At 33.2% G+C, this 22,910-nt stretch overlaps 1 protein-coding gene and 1 non-coding gene across 6 annotated transcripts in view; one reads left to right on the top strand and one right to left on the bottom strand.

Annotated features, from left to right (window-relative positions):
- Window positions 1-22,910, bottom strand: part of GSTCD (glutathione S-transferase C-terminal domain containing) — a 116,385-nt gene that overhangs the window by 16,680 nt on the left and 76,795 nt on the right. For all 5 annotated transcript variants that reach the window (XM_025051734.1, XM_015594979.2, XM_025051732.1 and 2 more), the window contains 3 exons: window positions 10,950-11,065; window positions 10,746-10,790; window positions 8,185-8,313 (listed from right to left, as the gene is read on the bottom strand). In XM_025051734.1, the coding sequence (XP_024907502.1) occupies window positions 8,185-8,313; window positions 10,746-10,790; window positions 10,950-11,065 (290 nt within the window). The remainder of the gene's footprint in view (window positions 1-8,184; window positions 8,314-10,745; window positions 10,791-10,949; window positions 11,066-22,910) is intronic.
- On the top strand, window positions 8,481-8,599 carry LOC112485548. The gene has a single exon (XR_003048504.1). It is a non-coding gene; the product is annotated as a 5S ribosomal RNA (ribosomal RNA).

Genomic DNA, 22,910 nt, shown 5'->3' with positions numbered 1-22,910 from the left:
TTTTTTTTATATCTAAGACTTACCATTTATTCCTATTTCTTATTTACTCTCTTGTTTTGGTGAAGCAAATTTTCTAATAATTTACTGAAGTCAATTTTCTTGAGACCTTGACATTTTATTACTTTCATACATGATTGGTGAATTGGTTAGATATAGAATTTTAGACTGGAAAATTTTCTTTAGCATTTTAAAGGCATTGCTTCACTGTCTTCCATGTTGCTACTGAGAAGTATGGTAGCATTTTAATTGTAAATTTTTCATAATGACCATCTTTTTTTTTCCTCTCTGGAAACTGTTAGGAACTTCTTTTCATTTTTTGGTATTCTGAAATTTCACAATATGTCTTGGTTTAGGTCATTTTTCAAGAGGGCTTTTTCAGTCAAGAGAAATACGTCATATTGATATACTTTCTTATATCAGTTCTTTGATATTCTCCTCCCCACCATTTTATCTGTTTACTCTTTCTGGTCCTCTTATTATTGAAGTATTAGACTTTGTGGACTAAATCTCTAATTGGTTTTAAAAAGTTTCTTTCCAGTTTCTATCTCTGTCTTTTGTTCTATTTTTTTAGGTGATGTTCTACATTTCATGTTTTAGGTTTTCTACTTTTTAATTTTGGTTAATATTTTTTTAATTTCCAAGAAGTTCTCTCTTGTTGTCTAATGATTCATTTCTTCTTTTCATTTTATACTTGTTTCATCAATGCATTATCTTTTCTGATCTCTCCCTGAATCATAGCCTTTGTCAGGTTTGTTGCTTTGGTTTCTAGCTTCTATTTTGGAAGTTTTCCATGTTCCATATTCCTTGGCTGTCAGTTCATATTACAGGGCAAATCACTAAAAGTTATTGGAAGTTCTAAATGAAAGCCTTGAAGACTGGAAGACTTCATTAGTGACTGGGTGATTAGGTGACCAGGTGGTTTTTGTTTGTTTGTTTCTTTTAATTACAACTAAAGTATCTGTAGTTTTTTTCTCTGAGAACAATTCTGATTCTGCAGAGGGTCTTTTAATCCCTTTTATTGAGATGATTCTAGCTTCTGGAATTAAGTGGCAAAAGGTAGGGTGGGTGGGGGAGATTACCATTATTTGGTATGCAGATTCTCACTTAGTTCTTATTTTCAGTGTGGCACATCACCCTTGCCTTCCTTTGTGCCTCATATCCCTATACTTGGAGTGTCTAAGTCAGTTTCTTCATTGAATAAACTTCCGGTCTCTTGCAGGAGTTGGGTAGAAATGGTTACTTGTCTACACAAGATGAGGAGGGAAATAAGGGTCTCTAAATAATATTTTTAAGTAAATATTTCAGCCCCTCTTTATCCTCTTCTTCTGAGGTTTCCAGTGTCCTAAATTCCTGAAATTTTCTGGGATCTTGTGAGAGTAAAATGACTTATTTCCTGATAACCCTCTTGCCTTTCTCTTTCTCCATGCATTTAAGTTTGATCTTCCTCTTTGCTACTCAATAATTTACCATTTTTCTTCAATCTGCTTTCTGACTTCATATATTGTGGTTCATGTTATAGAATGTTGAACATAATTTCATCAATAATGTATGATTTTTCTGGTTCTTGTTCTCATATTTGGGAGTCTGAACTTTCTTGGGGAAAAGGGAGTTGAAATATCTCTATCTGCCCTCTTCATCTGGGAAGTGTTTCATTTCGCCTTAATGATTTTTCTAAATTGTGTTTGCAGGATATATAATTTCTCAAGTTCCTTAACTTTTAAAAAAAGATTATATAAATTACTCATCGAAAATTACTGAATTACACTCTATAATTGCATAAGCTTCTTTTAATTGTACACTAACATATACATAACTAGAAATGAGCTTGTAATTAAGCACTCAGCACTGATAAATCATAAACGAATTAAAATTACTATGCATAAAATAGAAAAAATTAAATACAGGTAACTTGAAAATAAACTGTTCTGAGATTTTGATATATACTGACAAATAGAAAATATTCACCATACTGTTAAAAATCAATCTTTTCACTTGGTTGAGATGACTCTATTTTATTGTTGGACTTATTCAACTAATTCAAATATTTTGGTGGGCAGATTATTTAGCACTGATAGTTTGTGTTTTTAAATGCAAAGTGTTTTATTCCATAGTCATGGCCCTTTCTGTAATAGGTATTGATACACATTGTAAATTAGGTCTTAAAAAAGCATAATCTTGTAAAGTTTCCCTAATAATGAGGATAATTTAGGCAAGAAGGCAATAATAAACCTATTTAGAAAATAGTCTTAAAAAGTTCTTTATCCCTCTACCTGCCTCCTCTCTAGCAACCATCAGTTTGTTCTGTGTGTCTGAATCTCTGTTTTGTTTTGTTTGTCATTTACTTTGTTTTGGATTCTACATATAAGTAAAATCATATGGTCTTTGTCTTTCTCTGTCTGACTTATTTCATTCAGCATACCCTCTAATTACAAATATGTTGTCAAAAATGGCAAAATTCCACTCTTTTTTATGGCTGAGTAGTATTCCATTGTATACACACAATATATATATGTATATATATAAAATCTTTATCCATTCATCAATTGACAGACACTTAGCTTGTTTCTATAGCTTGGCTATTGGAAATAATACTGCAATAAACATAGGGGTGCATATATCTTTTCAAATAAGTGTTTTCAATTTCTTTGAATAAATATCTAGAGTGGCATTGCTGGATTGTATGGTAGTTCTAGTTTTAATTTTTTTGAGTAACCCGCATACTTAATGCAATTCCATAGTGGCTATACCAATTTACATTCCCATTGTCTGTGCATGCGGGGTCCCTTTTCTCCACATCCTTGCCAATACTGGTTATTTGTTGTCTTTTAGATAGTAGCCATCCTGACAAGTATGAGGTGATATCTCATTGTGGTTTTGATTTGCATTTCCTGATGATTAGTGATGTTGAGTATCTTTTCACATGCCTGTTGGCTATATATGTACATCTTCTTTGGAGAAATGTCTATGCAGGTCCTCTGCCCATTTTTGATCAAGTAGTTTATTTTTTGATATTGAGTTGTATGAGCTCTTTATATATTTTAGATATTAACCTCTTATCCGATATATCTATTGCAAATATCTTCTCCCATTCAGTAGGTTGCTTTTTGTTTTGTTGATGGTTTCCTTCATTGCGTAAAAACTTTTTAGTCTGTCATAGTCCCACATGTTTTTCTTTTGTTTACCTTGCCTAAGGAGACAGATTCAAAAAATCTAAGACCAGTGTCAAAGAGTTTACTGCCTATGTTTTCTTCTAGGAGTTTTACAATTTCAGGTCTTACATGTAAGTTTTTAATCCATTTTGAGTTTATTTTTGTATATGGTAGAAGAAAGTGATCCAGTTTCATTCTTTTGCATGTAACTTTCCAGTTTTCCTAACATCATTTATAAGAGATGGTCTTTTCCTCATTTGATATTCTTGAATCTTTTGTCATGGATTAATTGACCATGAAAGCATAGGTTTATTTTTGGCCTCTCTATTCTGTTCCATTGATCTGTGTATCTATTTTCGTGCCAGTATCATACAGTCTTGATTACTATCATTTTGTAGTATATTTTGAAATCAGAAAGCATGACACCTCCAGCCTTGTTCTTCTTTCTCAAATTATCTTTGGCTATTTGGGGTCTTTTGTGGTTCCATATAAATCGTAGGATTGTTTGTTCAAGTTCTATAAAAAAAATGTCATTGGTGTTTTGATAGAAATTGCATTAAATCTGTAGATTGCCTTGGGTAGTATGGACATTTTTTTGATGTTAATTCTTCTTATCCATGAGCATGGTGTATCTTTCCATTTATTTGTGTTGTCTTCAATTTCTTTCATCAATAGACATAGTTTTCTGAGTATATTTTTCTTTCTTCACACCTTTGGTTAAATTTATTCCTGAGTATCTTATTCTTTTTGATGCAATTGTAAATGAGACTGTTTTCTTAATTTATTTTTCTGACAGTTTGTTATTAGTGTATAGAAATCCAACAAATTTCTGTTTATTAATTTCATATCCTGGAACTTTACTGAATTTGCCTATTAAAATAGTTTTTGGTAGAGTTTAGAGTTTTCTGTATATAGTATTATATCATCTGCATATAGTGACAGTTTTACTTCTTCTTTTGCAATTTGGATGCGTTTTATTTCTTTTTCTTGTCTGACGGCTGAGGTTAGGACTCTCAATACTATGCTGACTAAAAGCAGCAAGGTGGGCATTCTTGCCTTCTTCCTACTTATAGAAAAAAAAACTTTTGCCTTTTACCATTGAGTATGATGTTTGCTATGAGTGTGTCATATATGGTGTTTATTATGTTGAGGTATGTTCTATCTATATCTACTTTTTTGAGAGTAATAAATAGGTGTTGAATTTTGTCAAATGCTTTTTATGCATCTATGGAGATGGTCATTATAACTTTTTTATCTTTTGTTTTTTAAAGCAATATTTTATAAGTTGCCCTTAAAGAGGAACTGTCTTAGTTTGGACTGTTACAAAATAATTACCATAGAATGAGTGGCTCAAACAGCAAACATTTATTTCTCATAGTTCTGGAGATTGTGAAGTCTAAGATTGAGATGCTGGCAGATCTGATGTCTGGTGACAACCCCCTTTCTGGTTTGCAGATGGCCATCTATATCATTACATGGTGAAGCAAGTTCTCTTTTCTCTTCTTATAAGGGCACTAATTCCATTAAAAAAAAAAAAAAAAACTCCATCTTCATGGCCTAATTACCTCCCAACGGCCCCACTCCCTAATACCATCACATTACAGGTTAGGAATTCAACTTACAAATTCAATCCATAACACACACTCAATTGCATATATTAACACTAAAAGAAAAAAACTTCTTGGATGTTTCTTACTTTTGGAAAGACTTTTATATTAATGGTCATTATAATCAAAATCAGAATAAGTCAATCAAAAGGTATTTTTATAATGATTTAATACTTGTTCTGAAAGAAATCATATGGATTATATTTATATATAATATACATGTTTATGTTCAGAATTCTTTTAGTAAGCCTTAGGACGCTATTAGCTTTTCTTGGCTAAATAAGCTATTTATCTATCTATAAAATTTAAAAATGTATTTATTTATTCTCCATTGCTTACATTATTATAAATAAAAATCATAACATGTTAAATTTGGGATATTTTGAGAATATTGAAAATAATAAGAAAAATATTATTACATAGTATATAGAGCTAGCCATCTTTAAAAAATACAGAGTAGCATAATTTCTTCCCATTCTGCTTTGATGCAGTTTTACATGATTGAGATTACACTGCACAGAGTAAGAAAAGGTCCAACTTACTGAATACTTCCCAAGTGCCAGGAAAACTGCTAATTGCTTCACACACATTGTATCAACATCCTATGAGCCTACGTATTTTATACCCATTTAATAGATAGAAAAACCGAGAATTAGTAGGTTTAAATAAGTTGCCTAAGGCTATATGAGCTAGTAAATGGCCAAACTGAGACTTTAGCACAAGGTTGCCCAATGTTAAAATCTGTATTCTCATCCATTATGTTTATATAATTTTTTTATTTACCATTATAACTAATTTTTCCTGTCATTGGCAAATCATTGTAAATATCGTGTAAATAAAAATTTTCAAAGCTCCTGTATAATTATTGGACTGAGCCGTCCAGTCAATGAGTAATAGTATTTCAAAAATTTTTGTAAGTTTTAAAAGTAAAAATGGAATATCATTGTTCAAGTTAAAATGTATTTGGTTACTAGAAACTTTGAATATTTTTATACGCTTATTAGGCATTTGTATCTCTAAATAAATATATTTCTCAAATAAGCACAACATAAATTGGAAACTACAAAGTGACTCTTTGGAACAAGCATAGTTATTACCTCACTGATTCCAGTTATATGAGGCAGGTACAGTAGGTAGGAGTGTTAGAGGACCTTATAAAAAGGTCTGAAAATATTTAGATTTGTTCTCTTTCATTATTTCAAATCCAACTAGTTCAACAAAATTAGTAAATCTATTCATTTTTGCCTGATACAGGCTGACTTAATGGAGATATGACTAGTAATTAGTATTTTATTTCTTACATATGTTATTTATGTAAAATTCCTAAAGATAGTTGGTTCTAAGACTTTAAAATTATTTCCTTAAAATCTTGTTTATATCATTAATTTTTATATCTAAAAAAACAGTAAAAGAAAAAGATATTTTCTAAATAAAGATAAATGCCAACTAAACCCTTAATTAAAATATCACAAAATCATGAATTAATGCAGTTTTAATGCATTTCCAATACTTGGTTATTCTGATTTCCTCTCTAGCTACACTATTTTCACTGGAATCTATTTCACACAAGAATTAGAACCGTTGATGCATTTAGTTTCATTTATCTAGTGACAATATCTAAGTTATCTGCCTAGGCAAATTATTTTCTTGATCGTAAATCTAATTTTGGTTTCATCCTCCAAGTCACTTTAATTCATTTCCTATATATCTTCTTAAAGGTAATTATGAAAGCAAAAAACAAAACATTATGGATATATTGTTATAAAATGTGGAGAAAATATCACTTCTAGAAAGACATATATGTTTTTACTTAGTTTTAGTGAATTATGACCTTGGAAGTTATAAGAATATGCCACAATGATTTAGCACCTAGAAGCCGCAGAAGGGTAGAGAGATGTATGGCTGATAGGCTGGGAATTTTGTGATTTGAGAGGTGCGTAAATGGGTGGCAATATCTTGCTACTTTAAACATTCTGCCTAGTTACTGGTAAAATGCGCACTGTGTTAATGGCTTGTTTCATGGGAGAAGCTTTCACATTTACCTAACGTTTACGTAAAATTTAAGCTGCACATAAATATATATTTAATTCGATTTACTGGATCAGATGTCTACATTTTCCTGAATTTCCTTATTAACAGTTTTCTTAAAGTTTATCTCTCTTTGTATAGGCTTGGCTTGAGAGAACCAATCTATATCATGTCTACAAAGGAAATAAATTGCATACTTTTTAGGCTATAAAAATAACAACAAACCTCACAAATTTTCAGTAGTTGTTATTTAAGAGATGAACTTCAATGGAAAAAATCGGAGGTACTAAAAAAGATATGAGCTTCTGAAATTGGACAAGAGTTCCATCTAGACAAGTCCATTGTGTATATTATGCCAACATACACAGTTGGAAATGCAAATTAGCACAACCTTCCTGGAAAGTGATTTTCCCAATGAATCAAAAGTCTTAAATGTCTTAAACGATGCATAAGATACCTGCTATAGTATTATTTACGTTATAACAAGAAAAAAAAGAAACATGATTAATTAGTAGAAAAAAGATTTGTGACAATGTTCAGTTAAACATGATCTATGTAGTACAAACTCAATGATGTTAACATATGTGTAAAGATGCATTTGTATGTGTGTATAAGTATCTAAAGAGCAAAAGTTTTTGACTAACTCTCAGTAATAGAAATACTGGTGATTCTTCTTCATATTATTATGTATTTTTCTCTATTGATCATATAGTCCTATAAATATCAGAAAAAATATTTAAAAATACAGGGGGCAGGAGCAACACTAACATCTTAATGAAACTCAAATGCCACTATAGCTTATATTTTTGGGTTTAAATGAGCTGACAGAACCACATATCTTAGGTCTTTTTAGTAATATCAAATAATACAATTTGATCTTAAGGTTTTAGAAAGATGCCTAATATACTTTTTGTCTCTTAGAAGGTAAAAATACACGTAGATATCAAATCATAGCTAAAGTAAATATTATCTAAAGGCAACTCTAGTATTTAGGTTACTAACAAGCTATGTTTTTCAATTATCTTCTTTGTTTTTCTTTTCTTTCATTATCTCCTAAAATTGTAGTATAAATTAAGGGAAGCCATCTTCATTAGAATTCATTCACTTAATTAATAAATACTTTTCAAGCACTTGCTATGTCTTTAAGGCACCGGGGATTCTGCAGTGAAAAGAATAAAGTTCTTGTTTGGTTGAGGAACAAATGTTATTTCTATCATGTCATGACAAAGTGCTAAGAATGAAGCAATATTCATTAGTATGTTATACTGTATCAATAATAGAAAATGAAAGTTACAAATTTCTTTAACAAAGAATATAAAAGAATCACCTTTATTTATTCTAAGGCATGTATTTTTTCTTATTTGTTTAATTAAGGAAATTAAAATTACTTGATTACTTACCCCAATATTAAACATCCCTGTAAAATATTCCATATTTGCTTGAATGAACCAAATGTTGCTTAGGCCTAGTTCATCACTTCTCTTCTTAGCACGAATTAATGATAATTCCTTGTTTTCTATTAATGTAACCTAGATTTCATCCAGGAAACAAAATATACTCAGTAACAATTCAGACCTTAGGACAAAGTATTATTGCTCTTACATAGCTTTAATAATGTAGAACATATTATATTGATCCCTACCCTGTGCCAGGAAGTATGCCAGATAATGAGATACAAAAATGAACAAGGTCCTTAGTCTACGGCCATGCTACCCTGAATGTGCCCGATCTCATCTGATCTCAGAAGCTAAGCAGGGTTGGGCCTGGTTAGTACTTGGATGGGAGACCACCTTGGAATACCAGGTACTGTAGGCATTAGAAAAATAAATAAATAAACAAGGTCCTTAAACCCTTGAAGCTTACAGTTGTAGTGACATAAGCGAAACAAGCAATTATAATACGGTGATAAGTGCTTAATGAAAGACATATAATGTGTTATCAAAGCACTCAAACTTGATGACCAAGGAAGGTTTCAGTCATTTAATATGGAAAAGGAGCATATTAACTGAGGCCTGATCAATGAATAGAAATTAGCTGGGGGGATGAAGGAATGTTTCAGGCAGAAAGAAAAGCATGTATGAAGGCCTGAGGTGAGGAAAATGGTGTGAAGAACGGAGAAAATTGGCATAGCCAGGTCACAGTGTGTGATGGTGATGGAGGGGATGGGGGTGGACACTGTGTGGAGGGTGGAAATAAGGCTGGGAGAGGTAACAAGAGCCAGATCATGGGTGAGAAAAGCAGTTTCAGTTGCTGCAACGTATAGTACAGTTTGGTACTGTACTATACGTTGCAGCAACTGAAACTGCGGCGAGGAGGAAGGCAGTGCAACCAGTTAGAAGTCTCTCACAGTAATCCAGACCAAGGAAGGTAGCAGAGGATCATTGGTTTGGATGGAGAGAAGTAAGCAGAATTAGGTCTTTATGAAAAAATCCTGGATCTCCCTGTATAAAAAAACCTGTCAGAGTACACGTGGCGTCCAAGGCTTTCCAGCTTTTATTCTAGCCAAGACTTCCCTTTTCCAGCTTTAACATCTCTGTTTCCAGTAAAACGGTTAGGATGGGAAAAAAAGGCACCATATACCTGACCCTGTTTTTCCAGGATTCTCCTCTATGAGTTTTCCTCCTCTTACTCCAACCATGAAATCATTGCTTTCCTTAAAAATAAGACAGATACCTGCCTGTTTCTCCCAAGAGTCCTTATTTATTTTGCTCTTTATTTTCTAAGGAAAAGAAAAATATGGTCCCACTAATGGCCATCATTCTCACTAGTCTAAGAGTTCTTCCACATTTTTTCTTCTGGGAGCGGAGTAATCACTGTAATTATTTTACACTATCCAGAGAGCTCACATGCAGAAAATCTGACCCAATTCAACTGTATTTTTTGAAAAAGTGACATCAAATTCTAGAATTTCATGTTAAAAAATGGTCACTGTGAGGGAATTATTTAATATTGCAGAAGACTAAAAATAGTACAAACTTCTATTAAATAGTGACAACTGCATAAATTATGGTACATTTCCTTAAAAACATATTATGTAGTCACATTTTAGTGATATTTTAATGAAAATATTTAAAACTATTTGCAATAGGAAAAAACATTTATAATACAAAATTGAATAAAAACAGGTGATGAAAATTGCATTTGCATTTTTAGAATTTGCAACAACAAGCATGGATGGTAACTTAATAAGAACATGGAGAGAAAATCGTTTGATGGATCAGTGTGGTAGATTGGAGTTTATTCTTTTCCTTTAAAATTTTTTTTATTTGTTGTTACAATTTTTATCCATTTTTCCTTTAAATTCTTTTCCTTTAAAATTTTTTTATTTGTTGTTACAATTTTTATCCATTTTTACAATGGATAAAAATCAAGATACCAAAATAATATGCTCGACAAGTTTCAAAAGTTAGTATTTCCAGTATAAAATTATGTTGACTAGTAAACTAGTTTTATCATTATTTTATTTCACAATGAGATTCTTTATTTTTAAAATTATTTTGAAATATAACCCTTTTACAAAAATTGAAAACTATTGTGATCCTATAACACATCTTTTTCCCTTAAGATGCTGAATCTTAGTTTGGATAAAAAAAAGAAAGAAAGAAAAAAGAAAAGAAAGAAAGAAAGAGAGAGAAAGGAAGGAAGGAAGGAAAGAAGGAAGGAAAGAAGGAAGGAAAGAAGGAAGGAAAGAAGGAAGGAAAGAAGGAAGGAAAGAAGGAAGGAAAGAAGGAAGGAAAGAAGGAAGGAAAGAAGGAAGGAAGGAAGGAGGGAGGGAGGAAGGAGGGAGGGAAGCGAGGGAGGGAGGGAAGTGAGGGAGGGAGGAAAGAGAGGAGGGAGGACCTGTGCCACATATTTGACCTGAGTGAATGATTACAAACTTAAAGAGCAGGGAAAAGCAGACCCAGATAACTGAATTATGCCATTTTCTGATGCTTCCTTTTACCTATTATTCAGACTTTACCTGGCATGCAGGCAGCATGTGAGCAAGCACAATCCCAACATGGCCCTAAAAGGAGAAGAAAAAGAAACTTTAACATTGGTCCCTAAGGCTTTTGCTCTTTCTGAGATAACAATCTTGCCAAATAAAAGCATGACCTTGAATGTAATATAGTAAAGTCACATAGTCTGGGAAAGGCTAAATAGAATACAAGGAGAGATGTAATACCCCACCACTGCAGAAATCCACAATTCTGTCACCAGGTTTGGCCTGATTTGTCACCACATACACAAGGTTGTTTAACTGTTGCTGCTTCCTCAAAGCTCGATCATACGGCATTTTACCTGAGAATGATAAGAGATGAAGAAAATGAAACGTGTATTGTGTGGGACTGAGAAGGCACTCCTAGAATAGACTACCAGCATTAATTAGAAATTCCATATAATTCACTATGAGAAGACTAGAAAACTAGAACCCAGAGATAAACTCTGTTATTGCTCATTTCTACTTTTAACCTTATCCAACTTTTCTTTCAACAGCCATTGACAGAAAATCTATGAACCAAGTCTTCTAAAGAGATAGGACAGTAAGTGAAACATTAAGTTCAGAGTCATAAACAAAGTAATTGTTCAATAATTGTTTATCAGATGAATAAAAACAATAATAGTCTCTTCCTTCTATTCCTCTCAGACACCTATTGTAAAAATTACCTAATTTCAGCAGATTAATTAAATCTCTTTGAGGAAAGAGATCTATAATAAATAAAAACATTTTTATTATTTAACTGGCACGACTTTTGAGCTCTTAATTCTCCTGCTTAGGGCACTTGGAACACAGATGTCACATTGTCTGAAATATATCAGTGGTTATTATATTTAGAGAGAAATTGAATTTTCCCATTTCTGCTTTGAAGCTTCCTTTCCTCATGAGTCAGACACAGAAATTTAATGCAATTAGAGATTAAAGATAGGGTATTTCCAAGTATGAAATGCCTTGGACCTAGAAGCATGAAAACGTATGAACTTTCCTTTCAAAAGCCACTAGTCAAGTTCATGAACATATCATGTGAAGAATGAATGAAATTATTTGTTTTTACATATTTCAACTGCACTTTTTATAATGTAAGATTAAGAAAATGTAAAAAAACAGATTTCCATGATACAGATAAAACACCCAAATAATCTTTTTGGTTTGAACCAGCATTTTTTATAGATACCAAGATTTCTCTATTCATTTTCACAGGAAAACAGCATGGCTTTTTTTTTTTTCTTTTCTTCTCTTTTTTGTTTTCCTTTTTTCTTATGTTACTAAAATAAAAACATTGGGAAGCTTTTATTTTAGGAAAAAATGAAAAATGTGGATAAAAACAGATCTATATGAGAAAAAAGATTCATAATCTCATAATTCAGAGGTAATATCTTTGTATATATATTCTTCTAGCCTTATTCATAAATCCATAATTTTCTAGACAGCATATAAAATATAACAAATCTTTCCATATTGATGTATACCATATTTATTTAACTAATTTCCTATTGTGATGATGTGGTTATCATCATACAGCTGAACTGTTGTGCATATTCTTAATTATTTAGCATGATCTAATGTGAATTTCAAACATGAAGAGTATTTAAATCAATAGTCTGCTGACTCCATTGTGAAGACAATTTTATGCAGCTCTAAAATAAATTATTTTCACTTCTTTCTAATAATATAATTGTAAAAAATTTAAAGAATTAAGTAAAAAATCTCTGTCATCCTACCCTTCGTGGATAACCACTCATAAGAGATTTTATTATAATAATTTTCAAATACATAGAAATATTGAAAGATTCTTAAATGAATGCCTTTATACAGTCCACCTAGATTCTACCATTAACAACTTACTATACTTGGTTTATCACACTTGTATCCATCTATTCATCCCTTTATGCATCCATTCATAAATCCACCTTATTTTTTATGGCACTGAAGTTTTGATTTGGAGAATGAAGAATAAGAACTCGGAAGGGGAGGAAGAAAAGGTAGGGGGGTCAAGGGCAAAAAAGCAAAATACTATGAGCCCCTTGGGAGAGCTAGAGTCACAAATGCTGCTATTAAATGGAGCCACCAAGCGGCAAGGAATGAACACAAGCATTTTAGTCTTTGTTCTGTTTGTAGATTTCCTAACAATTCTTAGCCAAAGATTTTTCATAAAATAAAGCCAAAAGGAATTAAAGAGATAAGAAAAGAAAATGTATTTAATGGAAATTCTAATAGCAAGATCTCTACCATATTTCTCTTATACATATAGGATTATCTTTAGACTTTCTTAGGTCTGTTTCAAGAGTAAATGCCGATGAAGATGTTTTTCTTGCTAAGACTGCATATTTGCATAGAAAGAATTCATACTGAAATGAAGGTTGAAGGCAGAGAGTACTGTTTAGGGTTGTGTTTAAATAGAGACTATTAAGCTGTACATACTATTCACAGATTGAGCTAAAAATGATGCCCAGATGCTTTATGGAAAAACTGCCTCTAATAAAACATTCTTCCTCCCCATTCCAGTTTTATAAATATTATGAAGCTCCTAGAAACATGAACAAGATTTCAAGTACATTGAACAAGGTAAGAAAGTGGTATTTTGAGATACAATATTAATTTAAAAATCAAATTCTACTTTTGATTTATATCCAATATTCTTGTGCCTTAGACATCATTTACAAGCATAAAATTATAACTTACTTTTAGGTTGACTAAAAATAATGATTCTTTAGGTGTCATCATGGAAATAAAACCCAAGAATTAAATGTTTTAATACAAGTGACCACTTTTGTTCTGTGATATAATTCTCCCACATTGAAGACTTCTTGTCTAATTCAAGTTAAGAGGAACTTGATGGTTTAGACAGCCTCAATGGTGTTTGCATTGACCAAAAAGAAAGTACAAGAATAAAGGAGACAATTTTTAAGCTAAGGAAGAGCTATATTGGAACACCAGCATTTTTGATCAATACAAGACATCAAAAAAGGCAAAACGAAACAAACAGACAAATAAAACCATGGATGGAAAATGAGCACATGTGCAAGCCAGAACACCTGCTCAGTCTAGTAAACTATGCTTAAGATCAGGCAGCTTTTAAATTTTTGTTTCTTAGTCTGAAGTACCAAAGTACCAGGAATGTTATAACATACTGGGAAAAGGAAAGGGTTTGGTTCTTGGACACACTCACATTAGACCTCTTTACTAAAGGCTTCCTTCCGCCTTAAGAAAAAACTTATGACTTCTTGGGAGGAAAAAAACCAAACCACACACATGTACACACACACACACACACACACACACACACACACAACCAAACCTCTTATACTCTGGGACCTGTTAGTTTGCCATCCTCATATATATATGTATATGTACATATATATGTATGTATACGTGTTTATATATGTGTGAGTATATATATATGTAAATATCCCCTATGTTTCAGCTTTTTTGAACATCAGACAGAGAAAGACAAATACCACATGATCTCGCTTATATGTGGAATCTAAGTGAACAGATTGGTGGTTGCCAGAGATGGGGGTTAGGCAAAATGAATGAAGAGAGTCAAAAGGTCAAAAGGTATAAACTTCCAGTTATAAAATAAGTAAATCATGGGGATGTAATAATACTGTATTGTATATAAGTAGATCTTAAAAGTTCTCATAACAATTTAAAAAATTCTGTAACTATGTACGGTGACAGATGTTAACAAGACCTATTGTGGTGATCATTTTAAAATATATACAAATATCAAATCAGGTATACCTTAAACTAATGTATGCCAATTATACCTCAATAAAAAATTGGAAACTATAAAATGATACCTAGGCACAATCAATTATAATATGCCAAAAAAAAATTAGCTAAAATTGCTTCTGTCTCCCTGAAATAGAGATTATTTTTCCTGGAACCATGTAAACTTGGGTCTAATTAAATGGAAAGAATATTAGGAAACTGATAGGCACATAACAGATGTTCAATAAAAGTTTAATGAATGAAATTTCTCTGCACTTATGACTTAAAACTGCATTCCAAGGCAGTATGCTAATTTTTGCAGATACCAAGTATGAAACAAGTTAGATATCAATGCTATGCCCGTATTTGTTGAAATAGTAAAAGAAGTCAACTATGAAAAAGTGTTTTAGGAGGGAATGGAAAAGTTTCTGGAAATTTTTGTGAGGAAATAAGAAAGCAGCCATTTAAAATCTATATCAAAAGCTAGAAAGGCAGGAACAAAATTCCTCAAGAAATTCCTGAGAAGATGAAACTAAGTGGCAACATAAAGTTTATACTTTTGGTTAAGGCAAAGTTTTAAACTTTGGAGATGAGTTGTTGGAAATACTAAACATTTACAATAGTTCTTTTGATTTACTTTTTGTAAAGCCAGTTGCAGGCTAGCATCACTAATCCTCTTAACCATGCTGACCTCATAGTGACAATATTCTTGCAACAGTGAATTTTAATAATCTGATGCCCTTTCCATATTTCCCCCACCGCCAGTCCATTCACACATCCTACAGTGCAGTCTATGAAATCAACAATGGTGTACCAAACAGTGTGATGGTATTTTCACCTAGACAGTTTTGTTATATATACTATTGGAACACTTAGTAATTGTTAACTAGAAATTCAAAATGTTAAACAAGGCGGATTTATTCCCCTGTAAACTGAGGAATAATGACTTCGCAAATATCTTTCTCAATCAATTATTCAACCAAGAAATCAACCAACCAACTTGAGCTACACAGAGCTGTTGTAGACGGTGTTAGAGACACAAAGACATCTAACGCTTGGTTTCTGTCCTTAATGAAAGTATATATCTTGTTTAATTGGTATAAAATATTACATTTGAGCTTAGAAAACATATCTTATTAACCAGACTGTATTTATAACAAAAATTTAACAACCATAACTTACAAAAATCCATATATCTTTCATCAAAGCTTCTAAAATGATTGATAATACTTTCTGTTTATATCATGCTTTGTAATTTATTCAGCAGTTGCATATTTGACATATCATCTAACCTCAGAACTCTGTCAGATTATGAGAGTGGATGACACCTTCCTTATTTTACAATAAGGACACTGAACACTACAGAGGTTGCTCAAACTTAGCACTTGCTCAAAGACACACACAGCTGGTAAGTGGCGAAGCTGGACTCTAATCAAGGATTTCTAACTTTAGGTTCAGTCTTCTTTCCTATATGATCTGTTATTCCTCGCCCTCCTCTCCGCTTAAATTTCTCCCCTCCCCCAGACACTTCCACCCCTGACCTATGGATGTTGCCGTTTCCCCTTAAGAACTGGCTCTCTGAAGGCGGGGCATCTCCTCCCACACACTCTTGGGGCTTGCACCCGGGGCCTGGCCCACCTGGGGTATGGTCCGTGGCTCCACCTGGGGTGTGAACCCAGGATCTTCTGCGTATAAAGCAGACATGCTAACCACTACACTGTGGAGCCACCCCAATCTGTTATTTCTTAAACAGATGAGTAATTAATTGCGATTTCAGAATTTTAGTGCTAATGCCTTTTTTATTTGTGAGAATTCAAGGTAGTAGGATGCTTTATAGCAGGGAAGTGGAGATTGTCCTAATAACTACATCTTGGGGGAAAAAAAGTAATTCTTCAGAATCAGTCATAAAATGCATTTTTATTTCAGTTTTTCCTCTAAATAAAATTTCTAAGAGCAAGCTTACCTGTAAAAAGGATCAATTTAAGTTTTGAACTTCAACATTTTGGAATGTGTCACGAAGGCATTATTTGGAGGTCTCATAGATTATTCTGTTTAATGGATTGACCTTTGAGTGTCACCCTTTCCAAAAAGAGACAATTTCTCCACCTTGGGACTATAAGCAAGCTTTTTGATTTTATAGAAAAGTGACATGGGGAGGTCGAGTAATCAATTTGCTACAAAATCAGATTGTCTAGGAGGAAAAAAATGACAATAGATTGGGAAGATCTTTCATGGTACAGTACTGCAGATGCTGATTGGAAATATTATGTACCTTTATCCTCTCACATCTAATTCAGAGCATCTTTTAAAAAGCTGATAACTAAAAAATATTTAGGCAAGATAGAGGACAAAATCTGAGAAAAGTATAGCCACACAATTTGCCAAATCAAAACATCTGCTTTGTTTATAGAAGAGTTTGGATACAGTGAATAGCGGAAATTTTAAAAACTTCTTATTCTTGTTATTTTTTTCTCTAAATTGTATGAAACAGTTTGACCTCAGAATATCAGATCCCAGAGTTAACCGAATACATATATTTTCATTTCATTCGCATACTATTTACACCACACAAAGTAAACATTACTTTTCTCTGGAATTTAGTTTTAAAAAAAAGTTCACAATACCTTCCAAATTGTCCACAAGACCAAATTGAAATGATCTAGAACAAAAATGTTAACTCTAGAAAATATTTTAGATATTTATTTCTTCCTCCTTTTCATAGGCTTGAATTAACTATAGTAAGGTGTTTTAGTAGTTTCACTAACTTTTTAAGATCATTCAAATAATCTTCAATTTGTGTGTTTCACAGTATTTAGGTTAAATAATATACCTAGTAGACTGAAATGGTGAGTGTTAACTTCTAAGAGGCAAGTGATTTAAAAAAAAAACCAAACAGCTTCTTTTATGCATAGTATTCTAATTTCTACTGTGATCTGACCCACCTCGCTTTTTGTTCGATTTTTTAACATATTTCATTCTGTTTAAATAAATGAAAATGGTGAATAATATCTAAGGTGACATGGCCCTAAATTCTTTGATAACATTAATGCTATTAATACATGGTAGTCTCACCAAGAGGTAGCATCTATGTCTGTTCCCTTGAATCTGAACTCTATGGCTGCTTGACCAGTGTCATACAGAGCAACAGTGCCCATTTCCGGCAGCTTCCACTGCCTACCTTTTGAGACACTTGCTCTTGGAAAACAGCATCATGCTTTAGGAAGCCAACTTCCCCAACTGATGCAGTGGGAACAGACAAGCTTTCACACCAAGCCCTACCTAAGCTACAGATTTGTGAATAAAATCGAAAACTGTTATTTAAAGGTGCTAAGCTTTGCAGTGGTTATTTATGCAGCAATGGATCATCAGAACAACATACTAACATTGGGTTTGTAAGGATTACCATCATAAAATAGTATTATTAGGGCATTAAATGGTGCTGGATACTATGAGAATGATCCAAATAGAGAATGGTTGTTATATCTAAGAGTTGATGCTCTAAGGCAGTGGTATTCATTACAAGTTACATAGGCATTGTATAAACCTCAAAGGCAGTCTTAAATTCCAGTCCTACTGTTCCTTTTCCCTTTTTAATGGCCTTAAACCTTGTGGGCCTAACTGTAAAGAATGTTGGGATCTCAGCAGCTTAAGATAGTAGAAAGAAAAAAACTGTGGGAACTAAACCGGCTATAGGCATGTATAGGGATAGAGACAGTGATCCAAATTAGTATTCAAAAGAGTATTGATATCCATACAGGTCCAGAAACAGTAGACTTTAGTATAACGTAGCCAGTAGGGTTGAGGGAAAGGAAGAAGTACAAAGTGCTAGAAAAAGGAAGGTTGTACCATCAGAGATATGTGAGTGGCCAGGGCTTATGCTAAGTCACAAAAGATAACAGTTCTAGAAGAGCATGGCTACATTGAAACTGTACCAGTTAAGAGGTCTGAGTCTATTGCTATATTGATTCAGGACCTGGGTAGGGCAGGGGAAGGTAGGAACTGACATTTTTTTCTAATCTGCAACTTTGAATCTCCCTCCCTTCCTCTTATTCTTTCATTATATCCTTTGCAGCAGAGTAATGTCGTAAATATTTTAAAGCACTTATATGTCTGGCCCTGATCAAAGTGCTAGGGCACAATGGAGAACAAGGGACATTCTTATTTTCCAGTGAAGGGAGTTTGACAACAAAAATTAAATCAGGTAACAAATGATATGGAGAATATTTTAGATTAGGTAGTCAGGAAAAGCCTCACTGAGCAGGTAACAAAAACTGAGATCTGAGTGACAAGAAGCCAGCCACGGGAAACGAGAGAAAAAGGACTTCATACGAAAGGAGCAGCTGATGCAGGCTTCGGGTGGAAAGGAGCTAGAGACTTTTGAGGAAGATAATTATAACTCTATATATTTATCCTCATGACCATGTGTTAGGCATGCTTTATTTAGTATTTCAATCCTTTGTCACAAGGTTGGAACCGTTACTGCATTGTCGGATGAATGGCCTTGGTCACACTCACTCCCTGGTGGAGCCAGGGTTTGATTCTTGCCAGTCTTACTCCAGAGCCTGTGCTCCTATCTACCAATTGTCATCGGTAAAATATTTTTGAACAAGGCCCAAATATATATTGCTTTGACTGTTAAATATTAGTAAAGTTTACTCTCTTTTTTAGAAAAAAATAAATAGAACTTTTTTCTATTTTAGTATGCATTATGCTGTCTCCTCTGTGTGGTACAGATGAATATTTCATCTGTATTTCTAACTCCAGAGAAATTTCATCATTATTGAACATCAGTCGTTTATATTTTGATAATATACTTAATTCTGATCTCAAAATCAGCATGGAAGGTGTGCTGAATTCAATTTTCCAGGGAAATGTCATGTGGTGGGAGTGCAGGAGTTGAAGCATAAGTATATAAATGGCTTTGATTTAGTTAAAAAAAAAAAAGAAGTTATTCACGACTTATCTTAGTGGTAAATACTATATTCCTATGTCTTCACTGCTTAGATTTTTAAGTGCAAAAGTAATGGTCAATAGCTAATTAGTGTGGTATACACAAATGTGCACATGCAAAATCAACCAACCAACCAACCAACCAGCCCACCAACCTGGTCCCCTTTCCCAAAACTTTTCCTTCTTATAGTTGGAAATACCGTATCTACACGAATGACATCCAAATCTATAGTTGAACTAACACTGCTCTCTGGAGCTCTATCTCACAGGTAGATCAGGTTTTTCCAATTGCACCCTTAATATCTGTCTATGCCATTCAGGGACCTCAAATCCACACGTCTCAAAACTGAACTCATTTATCTTCCATTAGGAAACATGTTTATGGTTTGGTATCTTCTCTATTTGTTAATGGTACAATCATCTATTCATTATTCTCCGCCCAAAGCCATATTCTCAGTTCACACTTATTATTTATTCTTCACTTTTATTACTGCAATAGTCTTTGAATTAAACAATCTGCCTTATATTCTTACCCTTTCATGCCCATTTTTTAAAAATGCAAATGTGTTCATATTACTTCTTTTTTTAAAAGTCTTTAATGGCTCTCCACTGCTGATAGGATAGATTTTAAAAACTGAGACTTCATTTTCTGGCCCACCTTACTGCCTGCAACCCTTTTATTCCCATATTCTCACCATTCTCAGACCAGATAAAACCACCAGCTATTCTCTAAACACACCATGCTCTATCCCATTTCTGATGTTCAAACATATTATTTGCTTTGTCCTAAATACCACTATCTTATAAATTCTAAACTGTTTGTGCAACACTCAAAATATTATAGAGATATTGGGAGGAAAAAAAAGTAGGTCCCACCATCAAATGGGTAACCTTAGGAAATTCATATATTATCCAATATTTTTCGAGCATCACAAAGGCCATTAGCATAGTAAAGGCTCTAAGGAGTCTCAGTGTAGAAACACATTGTTTCCTAAAATTGCTTGACAGCTGAATGCTGTTACCCTCTAATTCTCTTTAGGAAATATTTTAGGAACTTGCTTTAGGAAACATTGCTTTATCCTACTTCTTATCCTACTTCTTTGTTTAAAAATGCTTACTTATCCTTCAAATTCAGTTCCAATAAATGCAGTGAGTCAACAAAGACACAGACCAGATTCTTTAGACGACAACAATTTCACCTCAAGATAACTGTATTCCCCCGGGACCTCCAGAAATTACTTAACGTAAAAGCTCAGTCACATGCTGGTTAGGCTCAAGTCACTGAGTCAGCAATAAAAAGAAATAAAAGGCACTCAAAACATTTTTTTTCCCTGAAAGTGAGTTATAAAAGCTGTGTGTAGAAGCTCAAACACATTAACTATCATTATATTTCTTCTTGAATATTGCATCAGTCCTCCATTGGCCATGGAGGATGAGTCCCAAGGCCCCCAGTGGAAGGTAAAACTTAGATAGTACTGAACCCTATATATATTATGTTTTTTCCTATACATCATATATATGATAAAGTTTAATTTATAAATTCGGCACAGTAAAAAGTTTACAACAATGACTATAATAAAATAGAATAATTATAACAATATACTGTAATAAAAGTTATGTGAATGTGGCCTCTGTCTCTCTCGAAATATCTTATTTCACAGATAGAAGTTTTGTTCTTACCATAGATCTTAGCAACCTCGGCATATCATTTTTTTTTCTTTCCTTATTAAGTTGAGAACTTTCACCTTTTCACTTAAAAGAAGCACTGCATGGCTTCTCTTTGGCATATTCGAATTGCTAGTATCACTGCTGTTATGCTTTGGGGTTATTATTAAATAAAATAAAGGTTACTTGAACACAGCACTGAGATAACTACAACAGTTGATTTGGTAAGTGAGATAGCTATGAAGTGAATGACGACTAATAAGTAGGTGGTGTATACCAGGGATCCCCAGTCCCCAGGCTGCAGATCGATACCCGTCCGTGAGCCTGTTAGGAAGCTGGCCGCACAGCAAGAGGTGCGTGAGTGGTAGGTGATAGGGCGAAGCTTCGTCTGTATTTGCAGCCGCTCCTCAGCACTAGCATCACCGTCTCAGCTCCACTTCAGATCATCAGGCATTAGATTCTCATAGGAGCACTGGTCCCTGGTGCCAAAAAGTTTGGGGACCTCTGCCACTGTATATAGCATGCATATGCTGGACAAAGGGATGATTCACATCTCCCAGGCTAGATAGGGCAGAATACATAAGATTCCATCATGCTACTCAGAATAGTGTGGAGTTTAAAACTTATGAACTGTTTATTTCTGGAATTTTCCATTTAATATTTTTTGGATTGTGGTTGACTGGAACCACAGAAAGTGCAATCACAGATAAGGTGGGGGCAGGGCTACTGCAATTTATATTTAATGTAAACTTTGAAATATTCTAAGAATGCAGAGTCATAAGTGGTGTTTGCCACAGTTAAAAGAGATGCAATGTTTAATTATATAATGAAACAGCTAATTGCTTATGAGAACTCTTGAGGATAATGCTTAAAATTTAACTTTTCTAGATACCCAGTGAAATATACAATATAATCTAAATATCTTCTCATGAATAGCCCCCAAATCTATCATCCGATGTTCAGGATACAGACATGGTAGCAAAAGTGCATTTATGAGTAATACCCACAGATCTGCATACCCACAAAACAGGTATGAACATTTCCTTACTCTTTAAAACAGCAATGCATATCTTGGTTGCTTCTAAGAACTGCTAAAATCAGATCTGAAGTCTTATGTAGTTCCTTTCATTTAAATATCATATATATGATACATAAAGAAACCAAACATGTAGAACAAAAAACACCAGGAGATGGTAGTCAAAAATTTCCAGCAATTTTGATTACTTTAATCTTATAAACATGCGATTAGTTTTTACTTTCAAGTTTTAATTTAAAAATCCAGACTTTCTTCCTCCATATGCTAATAGAAAACAGGTAAACTTCCTAGAAAATTATGTAAGATATTAAAATAAATACTGTTATATTGGTAGGCTTTAAAATTCTAAATGAATGATTTAGTAAAAGACTTTGTGCTTTTATTTATAATAAAAGAAATACTAGGTTAAGATATCAGAATTCAGTTGCCTTTTAAGGAATCATATCCAAACATTGAAAAAAACATACTGGGATTAGTGATAAGAAGCAGAAAAACTATAAATAACATATTAATTTATACAACCCACAAAACATAATTTCTTTACTAAAGTATATTGTCAAACAATATTTCAAGAGGAGAGAAGAGCAGTTATAAAATTAAAACTTTTACTGGAAACTGAAAAAAAAAAATCATTTTCTTTCCATAATTACTAAAAGAGTAAGAGGAATTCCAATGGCCAATTGACAAATATTTATTAGGTGCCTACTATGTGCTAAAGCACTGCTCAAAGTGTTGGGGTATAGCAGTCCCTGCTGCCAGAGAACACACATTCCAGTGGGGGT

Source organism: Pteropus alecto, unplaced genomic scaffold (genome assembly GCF_000325575.1).
Source record: "Pteropus alecto unplaced genomic scaffold, ASM32557v1 scaffold5, whole genome shotgun sequence".
In the NCBI taxonomy this organism is placed as follows: Eukaryota; Metazoa; Chordata; class Mammalia; order Chiroptera; family Pteropodidae; genus Pteropus; species Pteropus alecto.
The sequence above is the reverse complement of the archived record's forward strand: the minus strand, read 5'-3'. Positions and strand labels throughout refer to the sequence as shown.